General features: G+C 35.6%; 1 protein-coding gene across 1 annotated transcript in view; it reads left to right on the top strand.

Annotated features, from left to right (window-relative positions):
* The window catches only part of LOC150098203 (high affinity nerve growth factor receptor-like), a 192416-nt gene that overhangs the window by 146673 nt on the left and 24857 nt on the right, over positions 1-20886 (top strand). The window contains 2 exon segments of the mRNA XM_090406278.1: positions 12249-12566; positions 20483-20671. Coding sequence (XP_090262404.1) covers positions 12249-12566; positions 20483-20671 — 507 coding nt within the window.

The raw sequence follows: 20886 nt of genomic DNA, 5'->3' as shown, positions 1-20886 counted from the left end.
AAATGCGTTTATAGTAATATCTTACAGTGTACAAATTAAAATTCAGAACAAATTATTTGTTTAAAAGACAGATGAAAGCATTTATTTTATTTTCAAATACTTCAGATGTGTACATACAGTCATCCAACACTTAGCCGAATATGTTTGCTATTTAAAAGCATCCCAGCAAAATCTTTCTTTCTCTGAAGTGATATTTCATTATGTTATGCCCTAAGTTTTCATACGCTTTAAATACAAGAATGCAAATAGTTAATGAATACAGTTCTTACTAAGAATGTGTACCAAAACATTGTTCCTGCTATTTTTCTGTTTCAGATCCAAAATGTTTAAAGGCGCATAATAAAAGACATGAAGAAGAATAACGCAGGAAAAGAAAAAAAAATTTCTAAATACGATTTTGCCGCTGAGAGAACGAAATGGTGGAACATTAACAACACTCCTCCTTAGCAGGAACGAAAATAAAATCCAATTCCGTGTGCTAATTCAATCGATCCTCCTTAATAGAAAAGAAAAACATTAAACCTTAACTCTACATGACTGAGTCCTTTCTTTATTCAAATAAGATTCCAATGTCTAAGTTTTTCATGAGTTATGATATTTTGATGGACATATTCTATTAATTACTGCAGAGTGTTCACCCAAATTAGAAAAATGTGGTGCAAAGTTCATAGCATCAATCAGGACAGAACGAAATCTTTAGAAATATAAATAAATGAACAGGCAATAAAATATTATGATAGTGATGAGTAAGTAAATGTGTAATGGTGAGTTATACACTAGTGGCCAAAATTGTGGAAATCTTTTGGACAAGTGTATTTCGAGGTTTGACAGCTCATAACACCACTTTGTTTTGGAGTAATACCATAAAATTATATATCAATGGAAAGATAATTTAATCAAGAACGTAATGCAATGACTGTTATGAAGGATTTTTTATTAGAACAGCAGTTATAAAGAATAAAAGTGAAACACATAGAAAAAATGAAATTGCTTCTATTAATTGTTTGATTGGTGGGTTGCTTCTGACTAACAAGTTTCTTTAGTCGGCTCCACAGATTTTCTATTTGGGTTAAGGTCTGGGCTATTCCCAGGCCATTCCAGCAGTGGAATATGATTATCTTGAAACTACTTTTTGCATACAGCAGCAACATGACATGGAGCTGAATCCGTCGAAATATAAATGCTTCATTATCTTGGAAAAGATCACGTGCGGAAGGCTTCAGTTTGGGCTCAAGTATTTCATTTATGTATTTTTGGGCATTTATATTCCCATTAATCACGCAAATTCTGCCCACACCTTTTGATGTCATACAACCCCAGATTATAACACTAAGTGGGTGTTTCACGGTAGGTGTAATGCAATCAGGATGCGAATATTCTCCTTACGTATTTTATGCCATCACTACCAAACGGAGATTTTGGTCTCATCACTCCAAATAACACTGTCCCATTGTTCTGCTGTCCAGTTAACGTTGGGTTTAGCCCAGTTTAATCTTTTCAACCTTTGTTTGAGAGATAAAAATGGAATTTTTCGTAGAATTCTAGCATTTAGACCAAATTCCTACAGTCTGCACCGAACAGTCCTTGCACTCAACTTCACATTGTATTGCGCCATTTCATCTTATACACACCCAGATGATTTTCTTCTGTCACATAGGCATAGTCTCTTCAATTCTTTTACCATCACTTGCTGTTGCGCACCTTTTCCTGCCTTTACCAATCTGGTTTCGTAGTGAAGTCTCCTTATACCTCTTCAAAAATTTAGAAATGCCAGCTTTGGTTAAGTTTCCATCAATTTTTCTTCTAATTTCTTCGTAACTATAGCCTTGTTCACTTAATAGTACTATTTTACATCGCTTTCTGGGTGACCAGTCAACTCTTTGCGCCATATTTCTTTAATTTTATTACGTTTTATAGCTCATTAAATGAAAGAACACAAACAAAAACCCAACCAACTTGATAGCAATCACATAACACACACTGACAAATGTCCTCCTCTCAGCTCCAATACATAACATCAATAGCTGAATCCTACTGTGATCTTATTGGCTCATTTCCAAAACAAGATGACACGTGATTGGCTCTCTAAACACTCATGCTCATTGACTATATTCAAATGAAGGAAAGCTACTTCATATCAACCTAAGCAAGTTGTGCTTCTTTTTTCTGGTTATTTGGCTGTAACGTTTCATAGAATACTAATTGAACAAACTTTGTTGCATTACATTCTTGATTAAATTATCTTTCCATTTATAATTTTATCGTATTACACCAAAAAAAAGTGGTGTTATGAGTCATCAAACCTCAAAAATACACTTTTTCCAAAAGGTTTCCAGAATTATGGCCACTAGTGTACACTTAAAAGGTATAAAGAGCACATTAAATTAATCCTCTCAAAATTTTAGAAGTTAATGGTTTATAGAATTCTTTACGTCGCAACTAGCGGCGTAAATTATTAATACTAAAGCAAAAAAAACCGTTAAATAAGGAAATTATAGGTCTTATATGCAGCGTTTGGAAATAATATCCCCCAGTTATTTTACCATCCACTACTGTTAGGATAAAACTGAATTTCGATTCATACGTAAAAGCTGACATTCTGATATTTTAAATCTTCATTTCAGTCAAATATTCTGTTAAAATCAATAACTGGTATTCACTGTTAACTGACTTATTTAATTGCCAAGAAAAAAAATCCCACACATGAACTGTGACAATGCTTAACACTATTTCATTAAGAACTACCCTATTAATCATACTACCATTTGGAGAGAGAATAATTCGTCAATATTATTAGCCTTCTGTTCTACAGTCATCTTCTCCTCCAACCATGGTTCGAGAGGCCACCTACTCTATTGTTGTTCGAGTATGTGTACATCGCATCCTTTCTGAAATAATACGGATCGAATATTGTCGAAATGCAAGTAAATTTTTCAAAATAATCCCTCGTATCATAACTAAATCAAAATTGATAAACTAGACTTATAGTTGATAAAATCACTCATCGATTTCCTTATACTTTTGCACTTATCCAAAATATAGCTAGTTTTTCGTCAATAATATTTTCTTGAATTATAACATTTTCTAGTTTCACCTGATATTCTTAACTTAATATACTCACGCCTTTTAAGCTGTAATTACTCCCGATGTTCTTGTAAGATACAGATTAATCATCTAATTTGTTAGCTATTTCACTTTTGTTGTCAATTTATCAGATATCAGAGCCAAGTCGCTTGTTGGTAAAAGTCCTGATGTTGTAATAATTCCTCTTACATGAATCCTCGTTACGTAACGAGCCTTTTCTTCGTATAAATACTGAAAGTCTGGTACTTAAAATACCGCATGTTTGCTAAAGCAGTTATTCTCAATATACCATCCCACTTGATATACGCATGCAGAAACGACTGTTGCCATGGAAGCATAATCAGCATATTCACACATTGTAGCCTGTTTTATGTAACGAGTTTATCACGAAGTTTTGAATTGTGATTGGCCAATTTCAAGCAATGGTTATTTTCAACTTTAAAGCCATTTCTATTACAGCGACAATTTTTATGAATGTCATCAATCATTTCATTAAAGATAAGACATTATTTAATTTCGTCCACTTATCATATAAACATTTCTTTAAGACTAATGAAATGTTTTGAGAAATATTACTCTTTTAGGTCGTGTAACAGTCCATAGATGATCGATACCGAATCCTTGAAAATCTTCAAAGAACGTTAACGACTTTTGTCACCTTTTTCTCAAAATGCTGAACTGCCGAAGGATAAAATTTTAAATCCTTTCACACGATCTGTTCATTTTTTAAAGGCATTCAATGTTTCTTCAACGTATTGAAATACAAATAAAAATCGCTGGCAAGTTTCCTATTCTTAAATGTCGTCTAAGACAACCAGCATTAGAGTTTCAGAATAAGTCTTTTACTTTGGTTGAACAACTTTCGTTTCTAACCTTTCTCTAAGTTTCTTTTTGAGTTTTGTACACAACACAGTGGAGGAACTACTAGTAACGCGTACCATCCAAAATAATTTACATGGATATAAATCGTGCTGTTCAGACGTTAAAATGCATTTATAAATATAAATGTCTCAAAGTATAAAATGAAAATACATTTTATTCGAATTCACTCTTAAGTTGATGCCGTTCTAATTTAATGATATTACAACTCTGATCACGTTCCCTTGCATGGCTGGACTTTGCCGACATCGCCAGCATGTCAAAGCAGTGTTACAATTCAATTACTTCACAAAAATATTCTCTCTCAAATTAAAGCGGCCGTAACAATAATACGGTTAGTGGTTCGCCAACCTACTAAATAGGTCTCTGAACGCCAATTAATCGGAGCCAAAACCCAGAACTGAGTGAACGATCGAAGTTTAATCTGCCCTTTTGAAGAACGTTTGCAAAAGCTATTGAAATGAAAAGATAATAAGAATATGCTATTGTCTCATGGCCAAGTAAATGAAACTTAAAAGTTTCGGAATTGATTGCACGGCGTATGAAAATATGAACTTCGGAATGGGAGATGCACCACTTCTGAAGAGAGATTGAGTTGAGAATGTTTTAGACTTTTAGTTGACACCCGATGCTGAAGAGCACTCAAAAATGTGGCGGAACTGAAATTAATTTCTGCTATTTAACTCATGTTGAGATGCTCCCATAACGAATTCTCAAGTATTGAAATGGAAGAGAACCCATGAGGTGGAAAGATGCCTTTGGGGTAAACAAACCGCTTATTCCTGAATCTAAAGAAAGGTAGTTTGATTCTTCTGCCCTTTCTGTGTACGTCTTTTGATTCAAGATCTCTACGCTTGATATTTTAGTCTTTAAGGGACTGGGGAGGAGGATGAATAGGGATAGCAAACTATCACTCTTCCTTAACAGGTAATTACTCAATTACCTAAATTGAGTAATTACCTGAGTAATTAAATTTCGTAGAAGCAACTGACTCAAAAACTGTACAGTTCGGCTATTCAGACTTAATAAAAAACTGTAGAAGAAACTGTTATGTAAAGATATTAGCACTTTTTTCTAATTGGAAACATGTCTTACAAAAAAAAAAAAAAAAAAAAAATTATTGAATTGAAACTTGCACTGTTAAGAATTGTCGAAGTACTTAAGGTATCCGCGAAAGTTGATGTATCATGTCTTACCACAATAGCGACAACAGCAGAAATGCATTTGTGACTTTACTAATGCAAGAATGCGTTGTTCAGACATAATCTCTAGGGAAGGGCGGGGGGGTAAATGTCTAGACTGATTATTTGTTCCTGTTTAAAACAGAGGTACTGATGTAAAAGTGTAAGCCGATGGCCTTCATCAACCGAACAGACTTGGAACTGTTTGTCCATAGGCTGCTCATATTGATCATTTTTAAATTGAACTGTGGGCGATTTTCATTTTTAATGATACTGCAAACCCAGTGCCGTCGCCAGATTAGATCGCGCCCTGAGACAAACAATTAAATATCGCCCCTAATGAATTATAAGACAAAATATAAGAAAATCTCCAATTTCTATTTTGTTTTTATTACAAGAGAAACATTAATGCAAAACGATTACATAATAATATTAATTAAATGTTTGTTCTACGGGGATATCACACAATAAAACTGTTATAAGCTTTTCTAAATTTAAATCATGAGCTATGTCCGCCTCTGTCGATATAGTTGCTAGACCAACCAATCTTTCTTGGGTCATTGCTGTTCGCAAATAATTTTTAATCAGTTTAAACTTGGAAAAACTTCTTTCCACACGTGCTATGCTAATTGGAATTGTTAGCATAGCGACGGCTCCTACCGCAATATGGCTGAACGAGCGCCCTTATTAAGCCTTGTGAAGCAGGCTGCCTCTATGCTACACCCTGTCGACGATACTGTGCAAACCAAAACTTACAATATATCAATCATAATATATGAGCATGGAATGCGCTAATTTTGAGGCTTTCGGTATTTTTGTGTGATATTATGCGTTTATTTTTTCTTGTCAGCTTATTACATGCAAGATAATTTCGTTGTTCTGAGTACTAAAATCCCATTCTGATTACTATCAAGATTGCACCAGTTACGTCGTCGTCCGGTAGCATCGTCTAAATAGAGGGTTGCAGCAGATGAGCAGCTCTTCTCCATTTCTCTCGGTCTGTTGCCTCCGTCATTCTTAAATCAGTCCATTCCACGATGTCATTGAACCACTCTTTGATTGGCCTTCCACGTCTTCTCTTCCCCTCAACTTTCCCTTGTAATATAGTTCTTGTCAGGTGTCCCGAAGAACCTCTCAGAAGATGTCCTGTAAATCTGGTCTTTCTTTGCATAATGTTTTTAAGCAGTGTTCTTTCCATCCCAACTCGTCTTAAAACTTCTTGATTTGATATTCTCTCTGTATAGCTAATCTTTTCCGTCTTTCTATTACACCACATTTCCAATGCATTAATTCTTTCCATCTCTCTCTCTTTCTGAGTGTCCATGACTCACTTCCATGACTTGAAATACTCTAGACTGCTGCTTTAACTATTCTAATTCTCACACCTATTTTAATATCCTTATTTATTAAAATTCTCTTCATTTCCATAAATGCCGATTCAGCTTTGCCTATTCTATTTCTAATGTCCAACTCGGAAGTTCCTTTCTCTGAGATCCAGCTACCTAAATATTGCATCTGTTACAAAAAAAAAAAAAAAAAAAAATTTGTATGCAAATGTCAGCCAGTCATTTAGTTATCTCGTGCAACCAGAATTTAGACGAATCTGTTACGCCAACTCTCCTAATTATGAATACTGAGGATATTAAATTATTTCTAAGAAACTACGATACTCAAATGTCTCAACAGCAGTCTCGTACCGATTTTTACACCTTTTAGATTATTTTATGACTGTAAAGGATCAAGTGGGTCCTCACTTGATCCTTTACGCTCGTAATCAAACATGAGTTACGTCATTGTAGCCAACCTCCTGAACAGGAGAAGACCAATAAAGATAAGGAGGAAAGGATCAAGTAATACGTCTCAAAAGTGAATCCTACAGGTTCACTTTTGAGACAAAACACAAAACTGGAATCTTGGATACCCCAGTAAAATTCGAGTGTGCTTCTTTTTTGTTTAGATTTGCGGCCTAATTAACTAAGACTGAGGTCTTAGTTAATGCAGCTCCTTATGACCGGATAACTCACCTTTAATTGGAACGCCCGAGGTCCACGTCGTACAAGGGATTCGAACCTGGTTCCTTCTGGCCGAAGGGAACCAGGCATCATCGATATCGACTAAGCTACGGAAGAGGCTCTGAGCATGCGTGACAAAATCGGTGTATATTGAGCCCACAAAGCCCACGCTGAATTTATTCATCCCAAGGAGAAGTGACTTAACATACGACATTGCAATTCACAATTCTTCTTACTGCTGTTTTATTTTTTTAAATAAACTTATGCGTTTGAAATATTTGAAACAGTTATTTTTCTTGAAGTAAATAACTTTTGACTGCAATCATTCTGTTTTAAGTGTGGTTAGGAAATACATCCCTCGTTAGCCCTCACATCATTATCTTACTGTGCAGCACTTGATTTTTTTTTTCTTATTAACCAAATCTCTTGAGAACAGTAAACGAAAGACATTCGAGCAGCACACAGTAAATTTTGAGAATATAATCTTTATCTCCATCTGCCTTCATACCCGTACGGGAAGTTGGATTGCCTCATTTAGTTGTGTATAACCATGTTAATAGCCATCATTACAAAGGACGTACAATTCGTATCTAAGACGGAAGTTCATCCGTTTAAAGAAAACTTCCATAATCACGGTATCGGACACACCGGACTTCTGTAATTTCAAAGTTCGAGGTTTTGTGCGTGCAAACTACGTTTTATATATATATATATATATTTTTATTCTTCAGTAATTCCGCTAAAAGAAGCACAGAGCACCGCAACGTGCTTCTTTTAGCAATGTTGTTGCACAGGGTTATTTGTGGAAGCATAATTTGAAAGATGAACAAATTGTGTAATTCGTATATTTTTATCTCTAGGTGAGGATTACATCTATCTGTGACCTGGAAAGACGAAGAGGTCGATCTGTTTTTATGACATCCAACTTAATCATTTTCTGGTTTGATATTTCACAGACAGAACAATAGTGTAGTAGCTTAACATTCCCGACTGACTACGGCAACTAACGATGTATTCAGTGGTGCCTCTAGCATGCTAGGAAGTACAAAGAGAATGGGTGGATCCTAGAGCTGAAAAAGCAGATTCGAATTACGTCTACAATGAGAGAGATAAACGCCTAAAGTTCCCAATGAACACGTCAGATGCTGCTTTGTAATCCTGAGCAGCAATGCTTATTCAATTATACAGTTATTCATTTGTCAGGTGATTTCAACTGTTTATGAAAGCAATTACTAAAGGAAGAGCCAAAAGGCTTCATTTGGGACAGATAAAGTTACATAGGCAAGGTGGATATTAGATCCAACATTATTTCAAAGCCAAATGTTTGCAGAAACTATAGAAGTTTCATAATTCGACCTTAGAGCTTGCGAGAATAGGTTCTACAAACATTTTGCTTTGAAATAATGTTGGATCTAATATCCACTTCGCCTGTGTAATGTTACATCGCCGAAATGAAGCCTTTTGGCGCTTCTTTTAGTAATTACTTTTACGCACCGACCGAGAGTTCACTTAAGAAAAATACATTTCACTGACATTTCGATTTCTTGAATACTGAACGAGAGTTTTTGCTCTCGAAGTTTCTGCCTGGTCTCTGAAGAGAATTAACCAGTTAGACAAACAGCTGTCAGACCAGTGAAACCTTTATCAAATGCACTAATAAAAGGCGAATATATGGGCTGCGCTCATGTCTTTTAAGTAGTGCAATCTAAGGCAACTTGGGGGTGCTGAGGATTGTATTCTCGTAAGCTTTTTTCGCAGGTCAACTTACGAAACTTTATTAGTTTCTTCAAACATTCGGCTTTGAAACAATGTCGGATCTAGTATCCACTTTGCCTATGTTAGTTTACGAAAGCGTCTGTTTACATGCCGATAGTGTCTTCGCACTTCAACAAGCCTAGGTGCGAGAACACTCGGCAGTGAAATTAATCGAGTGAGGTCAAGTTTTTTACGGATAGGCATTGGACTCAACGACGTAGTGCCTCTTCCTACAAGAGGGGGGGGAGGAGAGGATTAAGCCTACACTTGTTGGTGTTTGCACATTTTGTTATAACAAATGGCCTCCGTCCTTAATGTTGTTAAGAGCTATTAACTAAAACACCACCCGATTCTTGGGAATCCCATCACGCTGTCTTGAGATTTTTTTAAACCCTTAATTATCATATCTTAAAGAGGACGGAATATAGATATTTTGTATAAACACATTTATTTTGCTATATTCGGAAATTTTAATCTTTCTTGTCTGGTAATTACTTCTAAAGTAACAAAGAACTGCATACACATCTCCTAACACTATTAAATCTTTTATGTAATCCATTTTTTCCCTTATATCATCCCCTACCGTCGGTCTTTGTTAAATCTTCAAGCCTGTTGTGTTAATTGCGCCGCAGACTTGTAAGTATAACTTTCTTTTTTGTTTTGAAAAATGTATCCAATAAAGGGGGATGAATTTAAATTATAGTACTGAAAATAAACTTATTCTGACTGAAATTTGCATTACTTGTTCATGATATTTCATTCGTCAGGCCAGCATGAGCTTACGTTTTGTTGCCAATACCATATGCGACGTCATGCAAGATCAGATTTTTTCTATTGAAGTTACATCCTAATCAACTTAATTTTGATTTGTAAGACCAACTCTGTCATGTCTTAACAGCGTGTTTTCTCTTCTTGCCACTATGCCTCGTTTGCAATTAAAACCCTTTGCCATCCTTATGACACTGATAGTTCACTTTCAGCTGAATTCGAACCTAGATATTTCAGGCTTATGGTCGGAGTGTTTAGAATTTCAGTCGAGGCGGCTACGATTATGAGGCCAATATACGTTTGTTAGTCGCATATATTCTGACCGATTTGCTTGTTTTGCAGGAAGGAAAAACCTCAGTTTCCTACAGAAAGAACTTTTCTCCCAGATAACTAGCCTTCAGTTGAAGATAGTTCATACACCAAATGTTGCAGATCCGCTATGAAGGCCTCGTGCGATTTTTTATTATTTTTTTTAAATATAGACTTCGATGTTACACTAGTTGACTTGGAATTAAACGCGAGTATACATTAAGTCGCACGAGCCGTAACGTCGCACTCTTGGAGTCTGGCCAATAAGGACAAGGGCTTAGCATGTCGTTTCTCGTCATGAAATTATTAAGAAAGGATCTGCAAGAAGATAGATTTAAGCTACCGAAAATGACTAAAGATATTTTCTGAAAACTTCGCAGTCAAAGAGACGCAGATTTTATCGTGTACGATGGAAAGATAAATTCGAAATGTGAATAGGTGCTAGAGAACGAACTAAAATTCTTAGCATGAGCACCGGACAACTCACAAAGTGTTTATCAATTTGCAAATGATAAAGCGTCTTGAAATATTTATCAAAAATGTTTGCAGCTTACACAGATTATAAGTTAAAAACACAGCAGATATTGCAACTCTTTAAAATCACTTTCAAGTGGAAGATTAATCATGCTGTCTACCGAATAGTTACACTTTCATCATTCCAGGAGACCTCATCATAGAAATTAATTAGGCGCGCACCAACTAGATGAAAACTGACGACAAAAATGTTCAGATATAAATGGATTTGCCACAACACCGAAAAGTATAAATAATTTAAACTCCTTACGCTAATGTGTTTCGTAGACTACTCTGAAGCTTTTGACATGTTCAACATGTGAAACTGGGAAGTAATAAAAAAAAAAAAAAAAAAAAAAAGGTTTCCTCAACACTATCAGGTAGATAGTGTTGTACAGAGAGCAAGAAGCCGTGGTAAGAACAGGTGTTGGATTAACTTGATTGGCTTTAGGTCGGAAACAGATTGATGGTAAATAAAGCAATTCATTTTACTTAAATATAAAGAGCAAATAGGCTTCGTTTCGGCGATGTAAACATTATTTAAATTAACGGGATATTAAATCCCACATTGTTTTAAAACCGAATAAGAAACTCAAAGATTGGAATCAGAGTTTCATGCCGAATATAATATAAAAAACTATAAAAGTATCGGCGATTACTAGCGTGAGCTAATGCAAGTACGTAGTACAAACTTGGGCAACTTGCAGCAAGGTGGTAAAGTTCTGATCGCTATTCTTGGTATTTTCCATAATATAAAAACACATTTCTTAGGAGATGTATGCTCTTATTACATTATGGTGGGAGGTCACTACCCAGACCGGTTTCAGCCGTTATTGAGGTTTCATCAGTGAGTAGCTAGACCAGATTAACACCAAAGGGTATAGCGAAAAGAACTTATATACTCTGCTATACGAGTGGTCCAAAAGGTGCACCCATTAAGTTACTTAAATATAAAGAGCCAATCGGCTTCATTTCGGCGATATCAGCATACGTTTCCTAGGAAATGTGTTTTACATTATGTAAAATACCAAAAATAGCAATCAGAACCTTACCACCTTTGCTGCGATTTGCCCGAGTTTGTACTACGTACTTGGACTACTTGCATTAGCTCACGCTAGTAGTCGCCGATACTTTTATAGTTTTTTATACTATATTCGGCATGAAACTCTGATTCCAATCTTTGAGTTTCTTATTCGGTTTTAAAACAATGTGGGATTTAATATCCCCTTAATTTAAATAAAAGCAATTTATATTATTGGAAGGATGCAGTGTTTTTGAATGCAAGTTTTGTTTCTTTTCAATATCTGTTTCCAAATTCTCGTTGTTCAAATCGAACTGTAGTTAAAATCCACACTTTTGATTGATGAATACTTGATGAAAATCCTCCGCTTCCATATGACACTTGTGAACTCACTTCAACTGAAAAGCATCTACGTTTTTTCGCATCCTAGACAATATCTGTAGTCTTTGTGCTAATGATAGTAGTACCATCTGGCTAACCGTATGGAAACTAATATTATTCCTTTGTTCCAAACCATCATATTCATCTTAAAAAAATTTACTTCTCTAATAGAGCAGGGTCAGTTTTTTTTTGTGCATTTTTGCTTGCTTCTCGTGCATTTTTATTTATTTCTTTATTTTTAACTATAGTTTTTTTTTACTACAATTTTAAATAAATGCTAAACTCTATTCCTAACCTTTGGTTCGCCTATCTAGAAATTTTCAACTTAATTCTTTGTTTTGATAGATGTTCCTAGAGTTACATCATCACCTAGAGAAATAGAAATAATAGAAAATCAGTCCGTGGAATTAATTTGTACTGCCTCCGGAGAACCGATGCCGTCCGTGAGTTGGAATACGACGCGACTGAAGTCGAATTACACCTTGAGGCAGATCGATTTTCAGATAGACGGAGAGGAATTCAACTACACTGACAGCTATGGGAACTCATCCACCGTAGTTCTGCATATCGAAGAAGCTAACGGTGCTGATAATGGTTGGGTAGCGTGCGAAGCCATGAACATTGTAGCAAAGCAGATTGATACAACCTATTTGAGAATATTCTGTAAGTATAGATTGAAATATGTAACTTAATGCTAAAAATATGGGACTCTTTTCCCAAATTGATATCTTATGCCATTAAAAAGATTCGTTGCTTAAAATATTCCACTCACTATCAATCATTCGTTTACTGTACTTTTGAGACTAACGTATCATAATTGTACAATTTGCTGTGCGTTACTTGATCACAATAGTTAAAACATGTTCAAGTGATGGCCACGACAGCCATTTTAGATTTCTTCAAATGGCAACATCGAAATCGAATGATCAATATTCTCTTGATATCAGAAAGTGAGAGTTCGTTTCTTTCATAAAATACACAGATTTTTGTTTGTCCCCAACGGTCCCTAAATGTAAAATCAAATTTCGTATCGAGAAAAATGTTTGCGATGGGAAATTTCTTTTAAACTTCGCGTGAATTCCAATGAATCTTCTGGAATGGTTCTTATGAAGTGCAAATGGCCGAGAGTAAAACAAGAATCGAAACTATCTTTGTTTGATATATACAAATCATAAAAAGTAGAGAATAGTTGCGATGCGATTTTATAAATGCAATATTAATTTGCAGCTTTAAACAGCTCGTTCAAATTGGCGAATTTCCTAAATATGTAAAAATACGTAATCCTAAGATTTTCGTATCGTCAGGTTATTTATTATAGGTGTTGGGGGCTACGTTTTGAAAGGATTTGTGTAATATTGCTCTTGGTGCTCTCAATACCACCACTCAGTTTCGCCCACGGCGTAGCTGATGATAAACAACGTCACATAATGGAAATTTTTGAATGTTCTTATAATGGTACCCACCACTCTATCCCAAAAAATGATATACTGTGTGGTACTGAAAAGAGACCTTATCCACAATTACCGTATGCATCTCTCAAGAATTCTGTGCCGACAATTTTTAACAGAGTAGATTCTATTGTTTTCTTTTATTTTCTAAAACGTTAACATGGGAATTGCACTTGAAGTTGTTGTCGATATGTAGATAATGGTATCTTTTTGCCTTCACTGTTCATATCATTCCATTTTAGTAATAGATTTCGATCTAACTTTGTTTTATCTAAATTTATTTTGAAGCCATTATTACGAAGATATTGGCAAACTAAAATTTTACACTACAGTACAGAATGTCTAATAACTCTATACATTTATTATAATGACAGTCTAGTAACAGTTCTAAAAAGAAATACGCCGCACAAATACGAATTTGGTCCGAAATGGCTAAATATTGGGTCATCGAAGGTCTGTGAGAATTTCTTTTATAGAAAAACGAAAAAAAAGTTTAAATCATAACAAACAAAAGTGACAATGGAATGAAACTAGATAAAGAATAACTTTGAAAGTAATTTGAACGAACTGACCATTTTCACAGCTTAAAAAATTCTTAAGATAGTTTTAGCGGACTGTTAATGCTCTTATTAACTTGTTACTCAAAAGTATGGAAGTGCTATCTTCACTCGCCAGGAACTCCAGGTTACAGGATGCCTAATAACATAGAAATCCTTGGAATAGATCTGGATAACATCAGTGTTTTCTAAGTATATAAACTACCTGGTATAACCTTTGCTTTTGACATCTCCCAGTACTTGACACAAAGGAAATCTGCTATTATTATAGGCGACTTTAAGTCATAGCACACGGTGGGGTTATAGTGGAACAAATGAGGATGGAGAGTTAGTTGAACAGTGAGCTGAAAGTAATCAAATGAATCTTATACACGATCCTAAACAGCCATCATCATTTAACAGTGTAAGATGGAAAAGAGGTTATAACCCAGACCTTGGATTTGTTAGTACTGGAATAGCTAATCAGTGCACTAAACAGGTACCGTACCAATCCCAAGTTCACAACATAGACCAATATTGCTGCAAATTTTCCCACCACTCCGACACTTTAATTTTAAAAATGCTAACTTGGAATAGTTCTCAGGAAAATTAGACATAAACTTGACCAACATTTCACCCAGACCAAAAAATTATGGAAAGTTCATCAAAGCTATTAGACGGTCTCCTACCAGACACATCCCAAGAGGTTGTAGAATATGTTACATTCCAGGTTTTACAGAGCACCATTTGGCAATACCAGATATATAATAAAGATCCGTTTTCATCAGAAACAATTGATGCAGGAGAGGAACTTAGAGCAACACTGTCTCAAAAAAGAAGTCAGCAATGGGCAGAGAAAATTAAAAGCTTAGATATGAAGCACAGTAGGAAATGCTGGCTCTTACGCAAAAAAATATCTGGTGACCCCACAACAGCAGCAATCGAAGTTAGTATAAATGCAAACCAAATTGCAACTCAGCCATCTCTGAATGGTAAACCAAGTACCGAAGGAAAAATACCTAAAGATTATATTAAAAAAGTTAGGGATTCAAAAAATAATCTCTTCGAAGCATCATTTACTAAAGAGGAACTAGAAAATGCCCTGAAAGCCTTAAAACCAAGAAACACTGCCGGTATAGATGATATCAGAAACGAGATACTAAGGAATCCGGGAGAAAAGACAACAGAGTGGTTGTTAGAATCTTTCAACTTTTGTTGGAAATTTGATAAAATACCCAGCATATGGAGGCAAACGAAAGTAATACCTATCCTGAAACCGGGTAAACCTGCTGAGGATCAAAAGAGTGAAGCTGTAGGAGTTGTTAATCTTGAACAGACTAATTTCAGAAATAGAGAAAGTGCTGATAAAAGAATAGGCAGGATTTAGACCAGGAAGATCATGCACTGGACAAGTATTAAGCTTAACACAGTTTATTGAGGACGGCTTTAAAAGGTGGTTAGCAACAGGAGCTGTATTTATAGATTTGACAGCAGCATACGACACACTAAATCTTAGAGAGCTTATAGTCAAAATTTACAGCATGACAAACAGCTATTTAGGTTAGTGGAGATATTTAGGTCGCTGCTGTTCAGCAGGAGATTCTTTGTTGATTTTCAGCGGTAAAAAGAGCAGATGGCGTATCCAAAAAAATGGTCTATCTCAGGGAAGTGTGCGATCTTCCATCTTCAATATATGTACTAATGATCAACCTATAACCCACGGTCAAGAACCTTCTTATATGCAGATGACCGGCAATAGCTTATCAAGCAAAAAGCAAAATCCTTTGCTAACATTGAGAAGCAGCTCACAAAAGAGCTAGAAACCCTTACAGTTTACTATAAGGAAAACCAACTTGAAACCAAATCCCAGTAAAACCCAAATGTTTTTTTTCCATCTCAATAATAGGGAGGCGAGGAGAGAGTTGAATATAGAATGGAATGGTGTGAAACTCAGTTATCCAAATCCAACTTACCTAGGTGTTACACTAGATGAGACCCTAAATTATAAGCGACACATAGAGAGGACCTCAGCCAAAACTCAAACACGTAATAATATTCTGCGTCGATTAACATCATCTCGGTAGGGTGCAAGTCCCCAAGTACAGCACACCTCTGCATTGGCACTCTGCTTTACGACAGCCGAGTATGCTAGCCCTGTTTTGGAAAGATCATCACATGTCAAAATTATTGATACGGTTCTTAATGAAACATGTCGGCACATTACCGGCTGCCTTAAGCCTACAAAAAATGCCCATCAGAAGGACTACACAGAGTAGATATGAGCGGAAACAACTAAATGATGAACGGCATCCTTAGTACGGACATTTTGCAGTACATAAGAGGCTAAGATCAAGGAAACGTTTTATTCACTCAGTGGAACTGCTGTTTGATTCCATAAAAGCTACAAGGGCAACAATGTGGCAAGAACAATCTCCAGAGGCTCTGAATATTTAAACGAATCTCTTCCTTCCGTGCTTACATCTTGACTGGCAAAGATGGAAGACATTGAATAGACTTCGTTCCGGAATGGGCAGACAGATCAAAGCAGAATATGGCCAGATGGGGCTACACAGACAATGACAGCTGCTCATGTGGTGAAACACAAACCATGGATCATCTTCTGCAATGCTGCTTAATAGACATTAATAATATATGTACCCGAGAAGATTTGATGCAGTGCAATGAAACAGCTTTAAAGTATATTAGTCACTGGATGTGTGAAATCTGACATTTTGTTTTTTGCGTAATATTTTATGCAAATGGCAGTTTTTCTTTTAATGTCTGTTTCTTTAAATGTATGCGTTTAATCATTTATATGTATGCTCTTGTATTTTCTGTAGTTCATGCACGAAATAAATAAATAAAATTACATTCCACCATTCCCTAAGTCTTTTTTTTTTTTGTAACCTTCACAGAATTTCCTTAACACATGCTATCAAATCCCATTTTCATTCTCTCTAGAAGTTTAAAGCTTAAAATTCTGCTTACTAATAAGTTTCTTGCTCGAAATATTTTATAAACATTTTAGCACTCCCATAAATTAGGTTCGCACATGGCAATATTAACGATATATTCATATAGACGCCAGTTTTCAATTTATAGTCACATCTGGAAATCTTACCCTAAACGCAGTGCTTCCACAAATCACCGGCATCTCCTTACGATGCGGAAAATTAAAAAGTGAGTCTAGAAAGAAAATATTAAATAATTCAACCACATGATACGTTAACCTTCATTAGACGAAGCTCAGTAGTTTCACTAACAATTCAGTGTCGATTGTCTCTTCGCTCCAGATTTCATTTTGAACGACCTTCTCGCTAGTTACAACCAATTAGAAAGCCTTGTTCGCTACTTCTCTGAGGCGATTTTCAGATAACTAAAATGTCAAAGCGCAAGCAACAGAAGGAACGTTCCTAATTACCATTAGCATAATAAAGCCATTAGCAATGAGGTCGAAAGTTACACGAGTAAATTTAGCTTTTTTTTTCTTTTAGGTTTTCTCGTTGATAATTTGTTAGTAGAGGACACGTCATGGAAATTAAGAATAACGTAATATTTTGGTTTCCATTTAAACTAGCGAATAACTTTATAACTACTCTGTATTGCTGTTATTTCATGCCTGTTTACTTAGTCATTTATATATTAAACATTAAAAACATAATCTTCTGCCCTTTCCTATAAATGCACGTGCTTCTGATAAACACCCATATACAGTTTAGCTTCAAACTTAAACTTTTTTACGTCTTTCATTCCAAATGCTTCTAGTATTTCCAACAAACTCCTCTACATGTATTTTTCAAATATATATACACGACGGTAGTCTAACACGTTCTCAGGCTCGACCACAGATGGCAACACTATCGGCAAGATTTTTTTTCTAAGTTAGTACATCTGTCATAAGCATCCATGTGAAATTGCAAGTCATTCTATCAAGTAGTTTGTTTTATACAGATGTCGGAAGCCAAAGTGTTGCCTGTATCCCTCGAAATGGATAAAATTGAGTATCGTGCGGTTATAAAATTCTTTGTAAAAGAAGGTTTAACACCAAAAGAGATTCATTCAAAAGTTCATTAACTTTATGGGCACTCTTCTTCGTTTTCGACAATTAAAACATGGGTTGCCGAGTTTAAACGTGGCCGTACCAGCCTTGAAGGTGATCCACGTGAAGGACGTCCAAAAAGTGTAACAACACCAGAAATCATTGATCAAGTGCACGATATGGTATTGGGTGACCGGCGAGTCAAAGTGTGTGAAATTGCTGAGACTAGAAGCATTTCAAAGGAACGTGTAGAATTGCATTTGATTGCATTTTGATTTGCTCACAGCAGATCAAAAACATACTCGCATGAAAATCTCTGAACAGTGCTTGGAGCGTTTTAACAAGAATAAAACTGATTTTATGCGTCGATTTATTACTATGGATGAGACTTGGATTCACCAGTACGTACCAGAATCCAAACAGCAGTCAAAACAGTGAACAGAAGCCGGTTATTCAGCACCAAAGAAGACAACGTCATGGCATTGATGTTTTGGATACTAATGCATTTTGTATATTATCTTGAAAAGGGTAAAACAATAACCGGGGAATATTATTCCAATCCTTTAAGCAGACTAGACGAAAAAATTCGTGAGAAAAGACGCGGTTTGCAGAAGAAAAAAATCATCTTTCATCAGGACAATGCACCTGCCCACAAAGGTGTTCTGGCAATGGGAAGATTAAGGGATCTGCACAATGAATTGTTGGAGCATCCACCCTATTCCCTAGATTTGGCTCCCGCTGACTTCTATCTCTTCCCAAAACTAAAACTCTTCCTCGCTGGTCAGCGTTTTTCTTCGAATCAAGAGGTTTTGCAGCTGTAGAGGGGTATTTTGCAGATCTTACTGAGAATCACTACAGGAACGGGATAATGGCACTGGAGCATCGCTGGAATAAATGTATTAGTCTTAACGGAGGTCATGTTGAAAAATAAAAATAATTTTTAAATTATAAATTCGTTTTTCATTGTTAGGCCTAGAACATTTCAGACCACACTCGTGCGTAGATATATAGATGTAGAAAGTGTTTTACCTTGGGTGTAATATATACGTTAGATACCAAGAAATTTTATACGTGGTTTTAACTACTAAGGCAAGTGATACGAAGTCATTAGCCTCTATATACAAGTAGTTCCGACGTGAATATATTTCATGCGCAAAACTCTGTTTATATATATATATATATATTAGGATAACCAAGCAATTTTATATGCTTGGTTATTTTAGCTCCTAATCCCAAGTATGCAAACAATTAAGTTTGCGCCTGAAACAAAGTTCAAGTCTAAAGATGGTACAACACCAGGCAACTCATTGTAAAGGTGGTTAAAGCTTTGATCACTATTCTTAGTATTTTCCCATAATGTAAAGCACATCTCACTAGAAGATGTATACTGCAATGCATTATGGGTGGGGTCACTACCCAGACCGGTTTCGACCTTTTTTGAGGTCTCCTCAGTGAGTAGCTAGACCCTAAATACCAAGGTTTTAGTAATACAAAGCCTTATCAACTTTACCTATATAAGTTGCAACAAGGTTTTTTGCATCAGGCGCAAACTTAATTGTTTGCACACTTGGGATTAGGAGCTAAAATAACCAAGCATATAAAATTGCTTGGTTATCCTAATATACAATATACCCAAGTTAAAAATTTATTCCCACCCATATATATATATATATAGAATATAAATTGCATATACAATATAAAGATGGTTTCAAAAAGTCTTTGAGTGGCGTGTGTATGACATATACACCGAAAAAAATATATTCCCTTTAAAAATTTCAAATATTGTCTTCGTATCAAACTATTTAAATCTATTTATTCCATATACGATATCAAGCGTGGTGTCGTGTCATCTGACGAACCAAATAGAGCTGTCAGGTCAAGGAGCCTCGCGTGTGGTGTACCGCACACACCATACGTGATGTGCGGTAGAAGTCAGAGAACAATACTTCTCTGACTGAAGAAACTTCGGACTTTCTAGAATAGATCTCGAGGCACTTTTTATAAGAACTTTTCAAGCGAAGGTGAGTTGGAAAGTTTCATACGAAGACAGGATTTTTATTCCAGGAAAACCAAATCGGCAAGTCTAAAAATAACGCCATTGACATAAACAGTGACTCATAGCCTTATTCTTCCCATGGGAGAATTTCCAACCAGTTCAAAACCAAGTGCTAAGAAATTGACGAAATTGTGTTTCTGGGTTGTTACTTTTAATTAATGCAATATGGCAAAGGTGGAGGAAGCTCGAATCTTCATGTTGAATTGTACTTTTATAAACTTGGGTTTCTTAAGTTTATCTCTTTACTATGTAAGTCGCCTTCCTGTTGTTTTTGTAGTATACCACAAAACAATAGGAATTGACAAATACCTTTCATTACCTAAATAAACATTTTTTGTTCATTTAGTTATGATTGACTAAATTCTTGCATTCTAAATTGTAGTTTAGATTATCTATTCAAGTATGTTATCCCGTTTACTTATTAGATTTAGTAAATGATTCATAAATTATATACCGTTTCAGTAAATGAATGATATTTTTTCAATGACTTATCGTTCCAGCTCCGCCCAGAATATTGCAATTAGCATTGGCACTTGATAAAAGCTTTTACTGGTGTATTGAATATCGGGTGACGGGCTATCCTCATCCGAATCGCACCTGGTATTTCAATAACGAGCCTTTGGAGTTGAGCGAAAATATTAAGGATTTGGAGCATGCATATACATCAAATGACGTCTATCTAGCAGAAGGTAAGAACAACTAAAAACTTCTATTCGGGTTCAGAATAAATTAACTACCATTTAGAAGAAACTTTGTTAGGTTATGGAAAACGTGATACTTAGTAATTCAATCGAAATGAGCTTTGATCCACACTTTCATGTCTCTGTTAATGACTAATATTAACAGCGTAATGTTAGTTTTTATTTTAATTCTTATTTTAATATTAGTCATTAACGGTGACATG

The sequence above is a fragment of the Typopeltis vanoorti genome, chromosome 16 (genome assembly GCF_054136105.1).
Source record: "Typopeltis vanoorti isolate ZY-2024b chromosome 16, IOZ_Tvanoo_1.0, whole genome shotgun sequence".
NCBI classification, from domain to species: domain Eukaryota; kingdom Metazoa; phylum Arthropoda; class Arachnida; order Uropygi; family Thelyphonidae; genus Typopeltis; species Typopeltis vanoorti.
The sequence above is the reverse complement of the archived record's forward strand: the minus strand, read 5'-3'. Positions and strand labels throughout refer to the sequence as shown.